We start from the raw sequence: 15,310 nt of genomic DNA on the forward strand, positions 1-15,310 counted from the left end.
GCTACTGATGAAGTGGGCTGTAGCCCACGAAAACTTATGCTCAAATACATTTTTTAATCTCTAAGGTGCCACAAGTACTCCTGTTCTTTTTGCGGATACAGACTAACACGTCTGCTACTCTGAAACCTGTCATTAATTTTGTAGTGTAGACATGACCTTAATCAGAATATAACAGCTAAATACCAAGTGGAATAGATTGTTTAGCATAAGTAGTGAACACATATTTCAAGGGACCATTCCAGGTGAACATCCCTCCAGTCATAAGGAGGAATAGAAAGGGGCAGGGGGGAAGCAGTTGGGCGGGGATGGTTTTTAGTGGCTTATAGATTGTTGTAATAAGTCATAAATCCAGTGTCTCTGCTCAGTCCATGATTTTTAGCGTCTAGCAAAGTTATGAATTTAAGCCCCTGGCTCGTCTTTTGAAAGTGTTGTGTAGGTTTCCTTTCAGAATGAGGATTGATAAAGTTTCCCAGACCACAAGAAGAGCTCTGTGTAAGCTCAAAAGCTTGTCTCTCTCACCAACAGAAGCTGATTCAATAAAAGATATTATTTCACCTACCTTGTCTCTTTACTATTCTGGAACTGACACAGCTACAACACTGCATACAACAGTGGGACATTTTGACATGTAAATATTGATTGTGTCTGCAAAGCAAAGGCATGAATGTTTAACAACATTAATTGCACCTGCAATGATTTGTGCCCTCAAAATTCTGCCTGTGGTTATTTGTGACCACAGATTTGTAGGTACAGAAAGGGAGGGCAGGTTAAGGCCAGACTGCAGATCAGGGAGCAAATTGGAATGCTACCTTAAAACTGCTTATTTATGGATAACAGTGATTCTTCTTTATTCAGTCTTGTTTTGTTATAGCTACCAAAAACATTTTACCGTCTTAACCCGTGTAATTTAGTGCCCATTCCTTCACTGTTGTGGTCAGTTGGAGCAAGATTAGGTCATTTATTTTCAAACTGTACTGTAACACTAATACAGTTCAAACAGTCAAAATTTGAGGCTGTATTTAAATCCTCATCTTCTTGAAATTTCTCAATTTAAAATGTGATGTTTGCCATGTGAGCCACCAGAGGGCAGCATTGCAGTTGGTATTTTTGTACACTGGCGGCTAATAAAAAACAAGCTGTTTATCTTTGTGGTCAAAGACAAATATTAAACAACACAATATAATGTGTTATAAAATCATAGTGTTCAAGCAGCTAAAATATAAATATATGTATGTTATAAAATTTTATATATTTGTTCCTTCTCAGGCCAGCATATGTAGGTTTACTAATTTCAACATTTTATTTTTTCTGGGGATTTTTTATGAAATATTAAAAAATTGAATGAAGGTAGAATTTTGTATTTCAGATCTTCCAAATTTTCCATGCAATTAATTACGTATAGGTTCAGAAACACAGGTGCATCTTGAATGTGTATATTTTTTTGCCATATATTAGTGAAATATAGTAATTTTACAATCTATAAGCGTAAGCTAGAAAAAAGTATGACAATATACAGAATGATTAATAATTCTCAAGTGAATTCTCAATTATACTGTGATTTATGCCCACTCTAAGGCCCATTTACACTGCCAGAAGAGAGTAAAAGGACTTCAGTGTAAATGAGAATTCAGGCCCCCTTTTTTAAAGTGTTGTCTTATGACTGTCTGTAACAGAAATGTGGTATGCCTCTATGTTTGCAGAAAGTTGCAGATCAATCTGCTTCTCCCGTTGCGGAGGTGGAGTTATGTCAACAGGAAAGCTCTCTCCCATCGACTAAGAGCGTCTTCACCAGACCCGCTACAGCTGCATAGGTGCATCTGTGCCGATTTAAATTTGTAGACCTGCCCTCAGTATCACAGCTAAATACAAGGTGGAAGAGATTGTTTAACATAACTAGTTAACATACACCTCTACCCCGATATAACGCTGTCCTCGGGAGCCAAAAAATCGTACCGCGTTATAGGTGAAACCGCGTAATATCGAACTTGCTTTGATCCGCTGGAGTGCGCAGCTCCGCCCCCCTGGAGTGCTGCTTTACCGCGTTATATCCAAATTCGTGTTATATCGGGGTAGAGGTATATATTCGAAGGGACAACTCAAGCTGAAGAGGCCCATTAAAACCTCTTCAGTAGTAGGGGGGGAAAGGGTTAGAGATTGTTGTAATAAGCCATAAACCCAATGTTTTTATTAAGACCATGATTTTTAGCATCTAGTAAAGTTATAAATTTAAGCACCTAGGCTTGTCTTTTGAAGGTGTTGTGCAGGTTTCCTTTGAGCATGAGGACAGAGAGGTCAGAGTGATCGCTTTGTAAAAAGTGTTCACCATAGGTGATATGGTGTTTTTGTCTTTTATCATTTTTCTGTGAGAGTTCATCCAAGAGCATAGTGATTGTCTGGTTTCACCCACATAGTTTTTGTTGGGGCATATAGTGCACTGGCTGAAGTACACCCCATGTTGTGATAGGCATAGGATCCATGGATCTTGAAAAGCGTGTTGTGGGAGGTATTGATCATTGTAGCAGTGGAGATACATCTACAGGTTTTGCATCTGTTATTCAGGCAGAGTCTGGTGCTGCTTTTTGTTGATGTGGCCTGGTCTGTGAGGAGCTTGCTTCTGATGATGAGGTTGTGGGGGAGGGGGGTGTTTGAAGGCCAAAAGAGGGGGTTGGGAAAGTTTTCTTGCAGAGTATAGTCCCCCATCGAGTAAGGGTTGGAATTGCTAAATGATACCCTGTATGGGTTTCAGTGTGAGGTAGTACGTGACGACTAGGGTTGTGTGGTTGGAGAGGGGTTTTTTTCCATTTCCCCCGCCCCCCTCCCCGTATTGAAACAGGTTCTCTTGGGGTATTTGGGTGGCCTGTTCCATGATGCAATCTTTACCTTCAAAAGATGAGCCTATCACCCACTAAGCCTCCTTTTTTGTCCTATGACTCCAGACATGTTAATCATAGAATATCAGGGTTGGAAGGGACCTCAGGAGGTCATCTAGTCCAACCCCCTGCTCAAAGCAGGACCAATTCCCAACTAAATCATCCCAGCCAGGGCTTTGTCAAGCCTGACCTTAAAAACCTCTAAGGAAGGAGATTCCACCACCTCCCTAGGTAACCCATTCCAGTGCTTCACCACCCTCTTGTGAAAAAGTTTTTCCTAATGAGCCACTTCAGTTTAAAAGGTCCCTTAGAATATGTGTTAACTACTTATTCTAAACAATCCATTCCACCTTGTATTTAGCTGTGACACTGAGTCCCTCTTCCAGACCTGATCTGTGCAGCTCAAAAGCTTGTCTCTCTCACCAACAGAAGTGATATTATCTCACCCACCTTGTTTCTCTAATATCTTGGGACTAACATGGCTACAGCACTGCAAAAAACAGATAATGTTGTTGTTCTTATTCCTACAGTTCTCTTCTGCCTCCATCGATGAAGTTAGGGCTACTCTACACTGGCCACGTTAAAGCCGCGGCAGTGCTTTAACGTGGCTTGTGTAGTCGCGGCAGAGTGCTGGGAGAGCGCTCTCCTAGCGCTATAAAAACCGACCTCCATGAGAGGCATAGCTCCCAGTGCTGGAACACTGTCTACACTGCCGTTTTACAGCGCTGAAACGTGCTGCGCTCAGGGGGGTGTTTTTGTACACCCCGAGCAAAAAAGTTGCAACACTGTAAAGTGCCAGTGTAGACAAGCCCTTAGTCTCTCCTCCCTTGTTCAGATCAGTCTGATTCAGGAGTGCCTGAAAAGTCCTTGGAATAGCTCTGAAGGGTGGCTTCTTTGAATACAAATTAATCGAGCTCAGAGATGATTTAACTGGTAGAGAAACTTCTCATAGTCAGGTTGTTATTCCAGGCTGGAAAAACTCTTGTCTGTGGTTGAATTTTTATAGCAAATTCATTCCTGTTGTAATGCCACTGACATCTTATCTATCTTATCTTGTCAGAGCTTTTATACTGACTCACATCGCTGTAGAAACAGAACGATTTCAGCTGATGAATTTCAATTCAGAGATGGATTCTTTGTCAGCAATATTTCCATAATTTGTGTTTTACAAACGTTAAATTCCTTTAACACCTGTCGTAGACAGACACGTGTTCATTCCATATTTGAGAACTTTGTTGTGAATGTTCAAGTAATTGAACTTTGATATAATCTATGTCAGCAGCATATAGTACCTGCCATGTTGGGATTCTAATCCTGCAACTTGTTCCATTCATTCAGAGCAGTTTGCCTGCATGGGAGCCATGTTGATTCCAGAGGGATTCTGTGTCAACACAAGGGGTCTAACCACAGTGAGAAAAATGTCAGGATTAGGGCCATACATTGGTTAAAGGCAAATTCTGGTATATTATGAAGAAGTGCTAACCAACTAATTGAAAAGTGTTGTGTAGTCAGAGTCCATAGCCATTTTATTATTCATTTCAATGATAAGTGAAAGGCTAAACAACTGACTGACTGAGGTTCTCATGCTTACTCAAGCCATCATGGAAATCAGACATATAGTGGCTATGTTATCCTTTGTCTTACTTACGTGGTAGCAAAGCAAAAAGTCTGAATCTAAAAACAAACAGCCTGCAGCACAGGCAAACAAATTGGACAAAATGGGGTGGTCGGCTCCTCTCACAACTGAAAAAAAAATTATATAAAAATGGAACAGCTAGACCAGGTGAGCTATGCTTGAGATTCCTGTAGGACAGGACAAGAAATAATGGGCTGAAATTGCAGCAAGGGAGATTTAGATTAGACATTAGGAAAAATTCCTAACTGTAAGGGTAGTTAAGCACAGGAACAAATTGCCTAAGGGAGGTTGTGGAATCTCTGTTACTGGAGGTTTTTAAGAACAGGTTAGACAAAGACCTGTCAAGGATGGTCTAGTTAATACTTAGGCCTGGTCTACACTACGACTTTAATTCGGATTTAGCTGCTTTAATTCGAATTAACGCTTGACCCGTCCACACAACGAAGCCATTTAATTCGAATTAAAGAGCCCTTTAATTCGATTTCTGTACTCCTCCTCGACGAGAGGAGTAGTGTCAAAATCGGTATTGTTAATCCGAATTAAGGTTAGTGTGGCCGCAATTCGATGTTATTGGCAATTAGATGTTATTGGCTACCCACAATGCAACGCTCTGGAAATCGATGCTACTACGGTAGCTTGGACGCACACCACCGAATTAATGGTGCCTAGTGTGGCCGAATACATTCGAATTTATAAAATCGGTTTCCTAAATTCGAATTATATAAATTCGGATTAATCCTGTAGTGTAGACATACCCTTAGTTCCCTGCACTGAGGCAGGACTGGACTAGATGACTTTGAATCCTACATTTCTATGATTCTCTGGTTGTCAGGCAATTAATAATATAGTGTTTATTAAAAATGAATAGTATATAGTTGGGTGGTTGGAAAAATTGGTCAGCATATTTTTCCCTCAAAGCAGTTATAATAGTGAGTCTGGTGCATCCATAGCTTTTCTGCACGGTAACAATTTTTGAATGTTTGATACTGATTTATAGAACCAAATTGTTAAATATAGTATTGATTGTTTCTTTGTGTCTTTTGAAATCTAGCACATACAACACGTTCTTTCATTGCATAGTTATTCTACTAAGCAGCAGCACAAAAGATGTATATTACCAATGGAAACTACTAATTTACAGATTAAACATATTGGTCCAGGCAGAAAGTCTGGACAGCCTTGACTGTTTCTTAAATTCATAGGTTCAAAAGTACATGTTAAACTGTTGCAATTAGAAAATTGTTTCAGTTGCATCTTCATCAACAATCAATACAGAATGCCACACTTGGATTCTTTATTGTTACTGGTTAGGATGGACGACTGAAGCCTGGAGACCAGCTTGTATCCATAAACAAGGAATCAATGATTGGAGTCTCCTATGAAGAAGCAAAAAGTATAATCAACAGAACAAAGCTGAGGTAATTATTGTACTACAACAGCTAAACCCCCAAAGTGAAATCTTGTACAAGTTTTCTTTTGAGTAGTTTGAAATATTTTGTGAAACGTGGTTGAAGTAAGAAGACAAGTTCATGCCTCTGAAATATTAAATACTCATATTACTATAAAAAAGCTCAAATATGTTACCAATCTAAGTGATGCAAAATTGTTAGGAAAATTTACTAGCTCAGTCACAAATGCTAGTCACCTGTCCTTCACCTTCATAACTGATGATGAGGAATGAAATAAAAACAAGTGTCAAAAAAATTCTCACCCCAATGGGGCTTGGACAAGTAGAATTTTGCAAGGCTGCTTTATCATTTTATGAACAGTGTTGCATATAATATATGTAAACCATTTATTTTTAAATTTAGATCTGAATTTGCCTGGGAGATCGCTTTTATCAGACAAAGAGTTTTTCCCAGTTACTTTGAAAATCCTCAAAGTCCTGGCAGTCTCTTGACATCTGCTGCTGGATGTGGACAGCAACAGACACGACTCGTGTTTAATCTTCTTTTACCTCCTAATGAGAATCCGGCTTCAAAGGTGTCCACACCCTACACTGTGAGTACAGTCTTGTCTCTTGTTTTAAGATAAGCCAAATAAGAGATTAATTTTCTAAATTAAAGAAATCCTATTGCAACTTTTTTCCATATTTTAGTATTAGATTAATGGCATGTAGTTACCATTCCAGTAAGTAAGTGATTGGACCCCTCCTCAGAACATGCACTTTCCTGTGGTATTCCTGGGAGCTTTCTGGTAGATGTGTAAGATCTCTCTAGAATCAACAGTACTGGCCAATGGAATGAGAATATTAGCTGAAATCATTAGTTGATTGGTCATCTCACTTCTCAATTAAATCTTAATTGTGACCCTAGGTTGTCAAATTCTTCTTTTGAAAAAATAAATAATATCTAACCATTTCCATTTTATATTTCAGATATGGAGGAGATTTTGAATATTAGTAAATAGTGAAGAAGAATAATCTATTATTTAAAGATTTTTTTTTTACAGTGCTTATTACCATAACATAGGGGTTTATATACAACAGGGGTCAGCAACCTTTCAGAAGTGGTGAGCCGAGTCTTCATTTATTCACTCTGATTTAAGGTTTCGCGTGCCAGTAATACATTTTAACGTTTTTAGAAGGTCTCTTTCTATAAGTCTATAATATATAACTAAACTATTGTTGTAGGTAAAGTAAATAAGGCTTTTCAAATGTTTAAGAAGCTTCATTTAAAATTAAATTAAAATGCAGAGCCCCCCGGACCTGTGGCCAGGACCTGGGCAGTGTGAGTGCCCCTGAAAATCAGCTCGCGTGCCGCCTTTGGCACACGTGCCATAGGTTGCCTACCCCCGATATACAACTTAAACCGAAAAATGAGAATTACGTGAAGCCATGTACAATTGTTGAAGAGATTGAAGGGAGATTGAAGTGTTCACTTACTGGCTTTTGTATGTTACCATTCCTGATGTCCGATTTGTGTCCATTTATTCTTTTGCGGACGGACTGTCACCACTGGCCATCACATACAGCCCCCAGCTAAAACCTCTCCAGCGCATTATCCACGATCTACAACCTATTCTGGAAAATGATCCCTCACTCTCACAGACCTTGGGAGGCAGGCCAGTCCTCGCTTACAGACAACCCCCCAACCTGAAGCAAATACTCACCAGCAACTACACACCACACCACAGAAACACCAACCCAGGAACCAATCCCTGTAGCAAACCTCGTTGCCTACTCTGTCCCCATATCTACTCTGGCGACACCATCAGAAAGCTTATGCCCAAATAAATCTGTTAGTCTTTAAGGTGCCACCAGACTCCTTGTTGTTTTTGTAGATACAGACTAACACGGCTACCCCCGATACTTAATTAATGTAGCACATCGTTAGTGCAGACGAAACTATTTTAGTGTGCGATGGTGTGAAAGTTTTGAAGACCAGAGAAAGCTGACTATTTTAGAACAGACCTCTGTTTTCTGTCTTTTTTAAAATATATTTAATTTATAGTTCTTTTTAGAGGTGAACAAAATATTCTATTTGAATAAGCTGGAATTATAAAGTTATCTTTTAGACTATGTAGTCAAAGGAGATGGTTCCCCTGAGTCCATATTTGAAATAGATGCCTTTGTATTCCTTTTCAGAAACATCCTATGTAGGGTGCAGCCACTCTTTTTTGGTGTTCATTGTGATGGTTATTCTGCAGATAATGAACCTCAGAGACTAGAAAATATTACCATGTTTTTTATATTGCTATTGTGTAATGCTAAGTTTGTATACACTTACGGCTCTGCCAGAGGGACAGAGCCTTTCAACTATAGCTTACCAGGTCAAGTTCAGCTGTGGTCCCTAATGACCCACTGTTATTTGATGTTCAGGAGGCTATACCTAATTACTTTGGTATCAGTCCATTTCCCTGTTCCATTTTGAACTAATGCCCCATCTGCCAATAGTCTTGGCAAAGAGGCAAAAATTGGATACACCATGAAAGACAGTCACTTTTGCAGCTTTCACCAGCACTAAAATTCAGGTGCAGAAAACAAGATGAGGGGAAAACAAGCCCTGTAAAACAACCAGAGCAAGTGTTTATCTGCTATAGAAGTTTTTCTAATATTTTAAATGATTTACAGTATACTGCACCCTATTAAATATGTGGCAAAGTGGCCCTCTTCTGTTTCAGCACTAGGTTTGACACTTTTAGTACAAACCTCATCAGTAATGATCCATAATAAGTTTTCTAATAAAATGTCTAATTTATGGGCTTTTTATTAAAATATCTATGTAATAAACATCACATATGCTTTCTGAATTGAAAAACAACTCTTTAAAAGCCGTAAAATCATCAATGTGGGCTACACCTCAGACAAAGCAAGTTTACATTGGCTTCAATTACTTTTTAAATAGTACCATATAAAAAGTACTCTGTAGTGCTTAGGCACAGTGGGTATACCACAGTAGCCTTTACATTCTGAATGTCATTGCTTTTTATTGTGCCTGTAAGAGTTTAAATGTAACATTGGTTTTTGGCTTCAGTATCCTTCCAGTATTGTTTTAATCTACCCAGCCACCCATTTTTTTAAAGGTTAACATATGTTTCTAGTCTGGTCTTTGACCTACTTTAGCAAATGTCATTTCATGACTTGTGATTTTCTTTCATAGATGAAAACGGGATTCAAGAAAAGAGAACAATCTCCAATTACTTCTGCAGACAGCAGCCCTGCTGATGTGTCTTCTACTGGTAAAGGCTTATTTAATTTTTTTCCCCTTATTTTTTGCAATTACTCTTCCACAGAAAGTAGTACACAATGTGATTTACTAGGCTTTAAGGAAGGGTTGTTGGGCCATTTTTCTAGCAGTGAATAAAAAGCTAAGATGAATGGATTGTTCAACAATCCCTGTCAAATATAATTTACGTTGGACAGTTTCTTGGACAAATAGTTGAAACTAAACAAAGATAAATGAACATAACGTTTCAGTACAGCAATAGTAATCAATAGATTCAGTTGAAACCAGATAATGAAGACTCACATATAAATCAAGACTAGGTTGCCATAGAAACAGTGCTTTCTCAGTTTGATAAAATGCTGTAGAAATATATTGTGTGTATTTTTTTTTTTAAGGAGGGCAGTTTTTTTTTATTTTAGGAACATAATTGTTAAAGTGGCTTATATGTGATAATCACATCTCTAGATATATATTTTGGAGGTGCTGAAGGAAAAATAATCAGAGATCTGATCTTTCACAACAACTAGATCTGACTTGACAGTGATAAATCCCTCAGTGAGATTATTTGTATAGTATTTATGAACAATGAAAACGCACAGGCATGACATACACACTTACATTGGTGTCAAGTATGGCTACACTAATGGTTGTGCTCTGTACTGCTATGCAGTAAACCTGGAGCCCTCTTACCACTCAGTTGGTACAAATGGGGGCAGTGTGTTCATTACATCTGCTTCTCTAATTGATCAGTCCACATGACCAAGAACTCCTGTCTAATTTGTCAAGAGAGGGAGGACCAACACAGAGGACCGTAATGTCACTTCACTGACATTACCTAAATTGCACTAGAGATTAACGTGACCCATAGTAGATACCCTAATTCCAAATGAAGCAGTCTGATTGGGATCTTGACCAACTTTGCATAAGTAGAGAGATTCCCTAAGGGGTTAACTGGCTGAATACCAACTTTTGGAACTGGAGAGGTCACAGTATTTCATACAGCTTGAGTTAAATAATCAGACCTCTTGATCATATTGCCCATGAAAACTACCATGACTAGATTAGATCAGAAGCATTACAAGACAAAGGCTCCTTTGACCTACCGTGTAGGGCTTCTTTTTTAGTTAAAAGGAGGGGATACATGTGAGCTGAGCCACATCTTTTTGGGATCTTTTCGGGATCCAGACTTCTCAATGTATTTTTAAATGAGAGATCTATGCAAGAGACAAAATACAGTGTTTGGGGGCTTAATAGGGATGAAAATATCCCCTTCCCTCCCTGCTCAAAACAGTGGGGCCCTATATCTATTTTGATCACAGTTAAAGATTTTGGACATATGTGGTAAAGTCATCCTTCCCCTACCCCATTCATATACTATGGGGGGAAAATTCAGCCATCCCAAGCGGTTGGCTTAGTGAGCATAATGAGTAATTATGGGTCTAAGTGCCCATTCTTCAGGATTGACACATGCAGTTTAGTTGTAGCCATGTTGGTCCCAGGATATTAGAGAGGCAAGGTGGATGAGATACTCTTTTATTGGATCAACTTCTGTTGGTGAGAAAGACACGTTTTCGAGTTTACAAAGAACTTCTTCACTGAAGAAGAGCCCTGTGGAAGCTTGAAAGCTTGTCCTCTCACCAACAGAAGTTGGTTCAGTAAAAGATATTACCTCACCCGCTTTGTGGCTCTCTAACGTGCAGTTTAGTGAGGGCCAGATTCTCAGCTGGTGAAACTTCATTGGCTTCAATCCACAAATAGAATTGAATTAATTGGATTAAATCAGATGAAGTCAGTGACACTACATCAGTTTATACCAGCTGCGAACCTAGACCTCTGTTTTGGACATTTGTCCCTGCGTCTCCACCACAAAAAATTCATTTGCCAAGGACAGTCCCCATGGGAACCGATTCCTAATGATATTTTAAAAGGGACTAAGAAGTCTACAGTGTATTACAACATAAACAAGGTGGCTCTACCAGTTGCTGTACAATCTGTACTATACTATCCCGTATGCTATCTCTGGGCTTCCTTTGTTCCATTCTCATTTGACAACATGTCCTTGACTGAAACTGCTACTTCTGTCACACACCTCTTCTTCAACGCTAATGTGAGACAAAGATCCAAGCTCTTGGATCAAAAATTGCTGTGATTAAGAAAAATCAGCGTAACTTTGAGATGTGCTTGAAAAAATTCATGCATAAAGCCAATGACCCAATAGTTTTGTGAGCTTAGTATGCACACACTGACTTCAGGGGAGCTATACCGATTTACTCTAGCTTAGGATGTAGCCTGCTGTCTTTAGAATTTAATGTAGTATGCCAACAGTATTAGTGTTACAGGTTTCCAAAAAGATGTTTTGTTGAGCACATATGGAGAATATAAATTAGTTTGAGCTTGGAAACAGATATTTTATGAATTACAAAATCCAGTTTTGTTTTGTTTTTTTGTTTTGTTTCTATTCTGTGTTTTGGAGATGGTCCCAAGCTGCAGAGTCCTGAGGTTTTCAGATGCAGATTTTGGTTTGAGCCCATCTCAGTCTCCATCTTGATGAAATAATAAAATAGGACGAAGAACTAATTAAGAACACTAGTTAATATGTGATTGTTTCTCAGAATTTCAGCCTTTTAATAAGAAGTGTTTTGAATTCCTTTCCAAATTAGGGAATTTAAGAACTTCACATTGATGAGCCTGTCCATAGCATGTCCCTCTTTGTACCTAGCCCTCTGCAAAAACTCAGCAAGTGGATTTATTGTTTGTTCTATTTTAAATAAAATGTTAGTGCATCTAAAATCTAAGTGAAGCTACACATTTGCTGCAGTGCATATAGCCAGCAGTCAAAGGCCCTGAAGAGCCTCCTGCTATTTTCCTGGTGTACTGAGATGTTTCTCCAACAGACTGAGAAAGCCAGAGCACTCTGGCAAAGCTATAGTTGATTTTTCCTGTATTGTTTTCTCTGCAAAAGAAATCTGTAGGTGTGAAATCTTTTGTGTTGGCTGCTTATAATTTTGGACTCACTTTTCCCCAGAATTTATAATTTGCACGTAAGGGAAAATAAACAACTGCAGCCGAATCCTAATGTATTAAGGCATTGTTTAAATTATGGAAATTGTTACACTCTTATCGGTAAGGAGGGGCATGGGAGGAGGGGCACAGTGGGTGGACAGGCCCCAGAGAAGGGGAGTTTCCCATTCCCACTAGGCAAGAGGAGAAGCCAGAAGGGATTCACTCCAGGCAAGATCCCTAATTCAGCTCTGCCCCTCAGTGGCAAGAGATAATCCCTCCTCTTGACACAGTGCCTCCTGCTATTTACTCAGAGAATATATAGAACCGACCAGTTCCTTATGTTAAACACCTGGAATTGACAGTTGCGGAAAAGCTAACAAATGAGTGACATCTCTGAATTAATAAATGTTTTTCCCAACCTGTTTCCAAAAGCACTCTGTATGTATTCCATGAAAGAAGGTAGTGTCAGCCATGTTTTCGGTTCCGACATGACCTCATGCTACATACTTTTGTTAATCTTCCCTCCCATTATGATGAAAATTATAAAATGGTTTAACAGTGGTTAAACAGGGTCTATATTTCCCCTTTTGGGTATTTAATGAATATTTTAGTAATGTACCTGTGACGGGTTGGATCACAGAAACCCCCTTGGGAGCTGCCACCCGATGTGCAAAGACTACCCCTGCTCCTGTTTTCCCTGCCAGCTCAGGACTCCAGCACCTGTCTTGCTGAGCCAGACACTCCCGTCTGCTCCAACACAGACCCAGGGTCTGAATCACTTGTCCCAGAGCTGCAAGTTTACCTGAAAACAGCTCACAGAAGTGTGCTTGTCTTTAGCACTCAGATGCCCAACTCCCAATGGGGTCTAAACCCAAATAAATCCGTTTTACCCTGTATAAAGCTTATGCAGGGCAAACTCATAAATTGTTCGCCCTCTATAACACTGATAGAGAGATATGCACAGTTGTTTGCTCCCCCAGGTATTAATACATACTCTGAGTTAATTAATAAGGAAAAAAGTGATTTTATTAAATACAGAAAATAGGATTTAAGTGGTTCCAAGTAGTAACAGACAGAACAAAGTAAGTCACCAAGCAAAATAAAATAAAATGCGCAAATCTATGTCTAATCAAACTGAATACAGATAATCTCACCCTCAGAGATGCTTCAGTAATCTTTTTCTCAGACTGGACACCTTCCAGGCCTGGGCACAATTCTTTCCCCTGGTACAGCTCTTGTTGCAGCTCAGGTGATAGCTAGGGGATTCTTCATGATGGCTTCTCCTCCCCCTTTGTTCTGTTCCACCCTTTATATATCTTTTGCATAAGGCGGGAACCCTTTGTCCCTCTGGGTTTCCACACCCCCCAACCCCCACTGGAAAAGCACCAGGTTAAAGATGGATTCCAGTTCAGGTGACATGATCACATGTCACTGCAAGACTTCATTGCCCACTTGCCAGCACACACATATACAGGAAGACTCACAGGTAAACACAGCCATCTGCGGATAATGGTCCTTGTTAATGGGAGTCATCAAGATTCCAAACCATCATTAATGGCCCACACTTTACATAATTACAATAGGCCCTCAGAGTTATATTTTATATTTCTAGTTTTAGATACAAGAGTGGTACATTTATACAAATCGGATGATCATACTTAGTAGATTATAAGCTTTGTAATGATACCTTACAAGAGACCTTTTGCATGAAGCATATCCCAGTTACGTTATATTCACTTATTACCATATTTTTGTAAAACTATCCAGTTACATTATATTCACTTATTATCATGTTTTTATAAAACCATATAGACTGCACAACATCACAGTACCTTTTAGCATTTAAGAAAAACATCATAATAAACATTAGAGTTCATTCCTGCAATCAGGTGATTAGCTAGAATTATTTTGAACAGCAGGACTTCAGAATACATTCTTCAGAGGGAAAAGTTCCAATTAAAATTCCAAGTAACGTACAATCTGTTGTCTCTTAGCTGTTGCTTCCAACTGGACTGAAGATTATGGACCACAAGAAAGGAAGATTTCTCTAAACCCCACTGTTCGTCTCAAAGCAGAGAAACTGGAGATGGTAAATAGCGCTTAATATTGTTTTCTATTTTTTCCATAATCAGTTGTCGGAGAATAGTGAATGTAAAATGTCTAAAGAAAATGTCTAGCTTGACTACTGCATAAATAGGTAAAAAAGAACTGATTACTTCCCAAATGTATAGCTCTTTCAGGCTCTGTATCCATATCTGACTTTACTTATTGGGCAAATCGTTAAATGGCTGGTTGGGTCAACCCATTTAATTTTTAACTGATTTAATTTTAAACTGCATTATTTGCTGAGCATCTTAAGTGCATACAACATCGTTTTGAAAGAGGATATTGAAAAAAGGAATTTCACTCATTTCTATCCATCCTTCCTTCCTTAGGGTTTTATACTGCTACCCATCCCTGTAATTTCTGAGTGCCTCCCACATAAAATTGATAGCAATAGCAAAGTCCCTAGTGAACTTTACGGAGTCTCTGGCACAAAATTGTAGCCAAAACATTAAGAATGTAAACAACATGAAATAAAAGCTAGGTACAGAGGAAAGAACAAAGTCCCAAAGGCTCATAAATAGAAAAAAATAAATGCAAACAAAGCCACATACATAAGTCTTTTTATTATTATTATTATTATTTAAAAAGGCAGGGAGCTAAAATTTAAGGAGAGAAATATTGAGATACCCACAAGGGTACATGGAGATATGATGAGTAAAAGAAGATGAAAGAAGCCAAAGAAATTGCGCCTACAAAGAACATCCTGGAGAAGATTCATGTGGGAAAAGTAAAAAACAGATGAGAGAGAGATGCAGAAGGAAATAAGATGCACAGAAGTACTGTAGAAGGGCAGATCAGTTACATACATTTTTGCTGAAACATGCAGTATATATTTAAATTGATTCTTTCATTTTCCCTAGCACTGTCAGCATGCAATAGTTTGATCTATCATTTTTATTTATCTTTCCTGCATGACATAGTATATTTCAGAAGGAAATACAAATGGGCATATTTTTACGAACATTTTTATTTGTTTCTTGTTTTGATCATAAAAACAAGTGTCAGTAAGGGGGTAAAAGATAAGGAAC

The 15,310-nt window shown here is 38.7% G+C and overlaps 1 protein-coding gene across 2 annotated transcripts in view; it reads left to right on the forward strand.

Moving 5' to 3' along the window:
- The window catches only part of STXBP4 (syntaxin binding protein 4), a 135,824-nt gene that overhangs the window by 28,687 nt on the left and 91,827 nt on the right, over positions 1 to 15,310 (forward strand). For both annotated transcript variants that reach the window (XM_065415521.1, XM_065415520.1), the window contains 4 exons: positions 5,818 to 5,924; positions 6,318 to 6,507; positions 9,108 to 9,186; positions 14,171 to 14,265. In XM_065415521.1, the coding sequence (XP_065271593.1) occupies positions 5,818 to 5,924; positions 6,318 to 6,507; positions 9,108 to 9,186; positions 14,171 to 14,265 (471 nt within the window). The remainder of the gene's footprint in view (positions 1 to 5,817; positions 5,925 to 6,317; positions 6,508 to 9,107; positions 9,187 to 14,170; positions 14,266 to 15,310) is intronic.

The sequence above is a fragment of the Emys orbicularis genome, chromosome 13 (genome assembly GCF_028017835.1).
Source record: "Emys orbicularis isolate rEmyOrb1 chromosome 13, rEmyOrb1.hap1, whole genome shotgun sequence".
Lineage (NCBI taxonomy): Eukaryota > Metazoa > Chordata > Testudines > Emydidae > Emys > Emys orbicularis.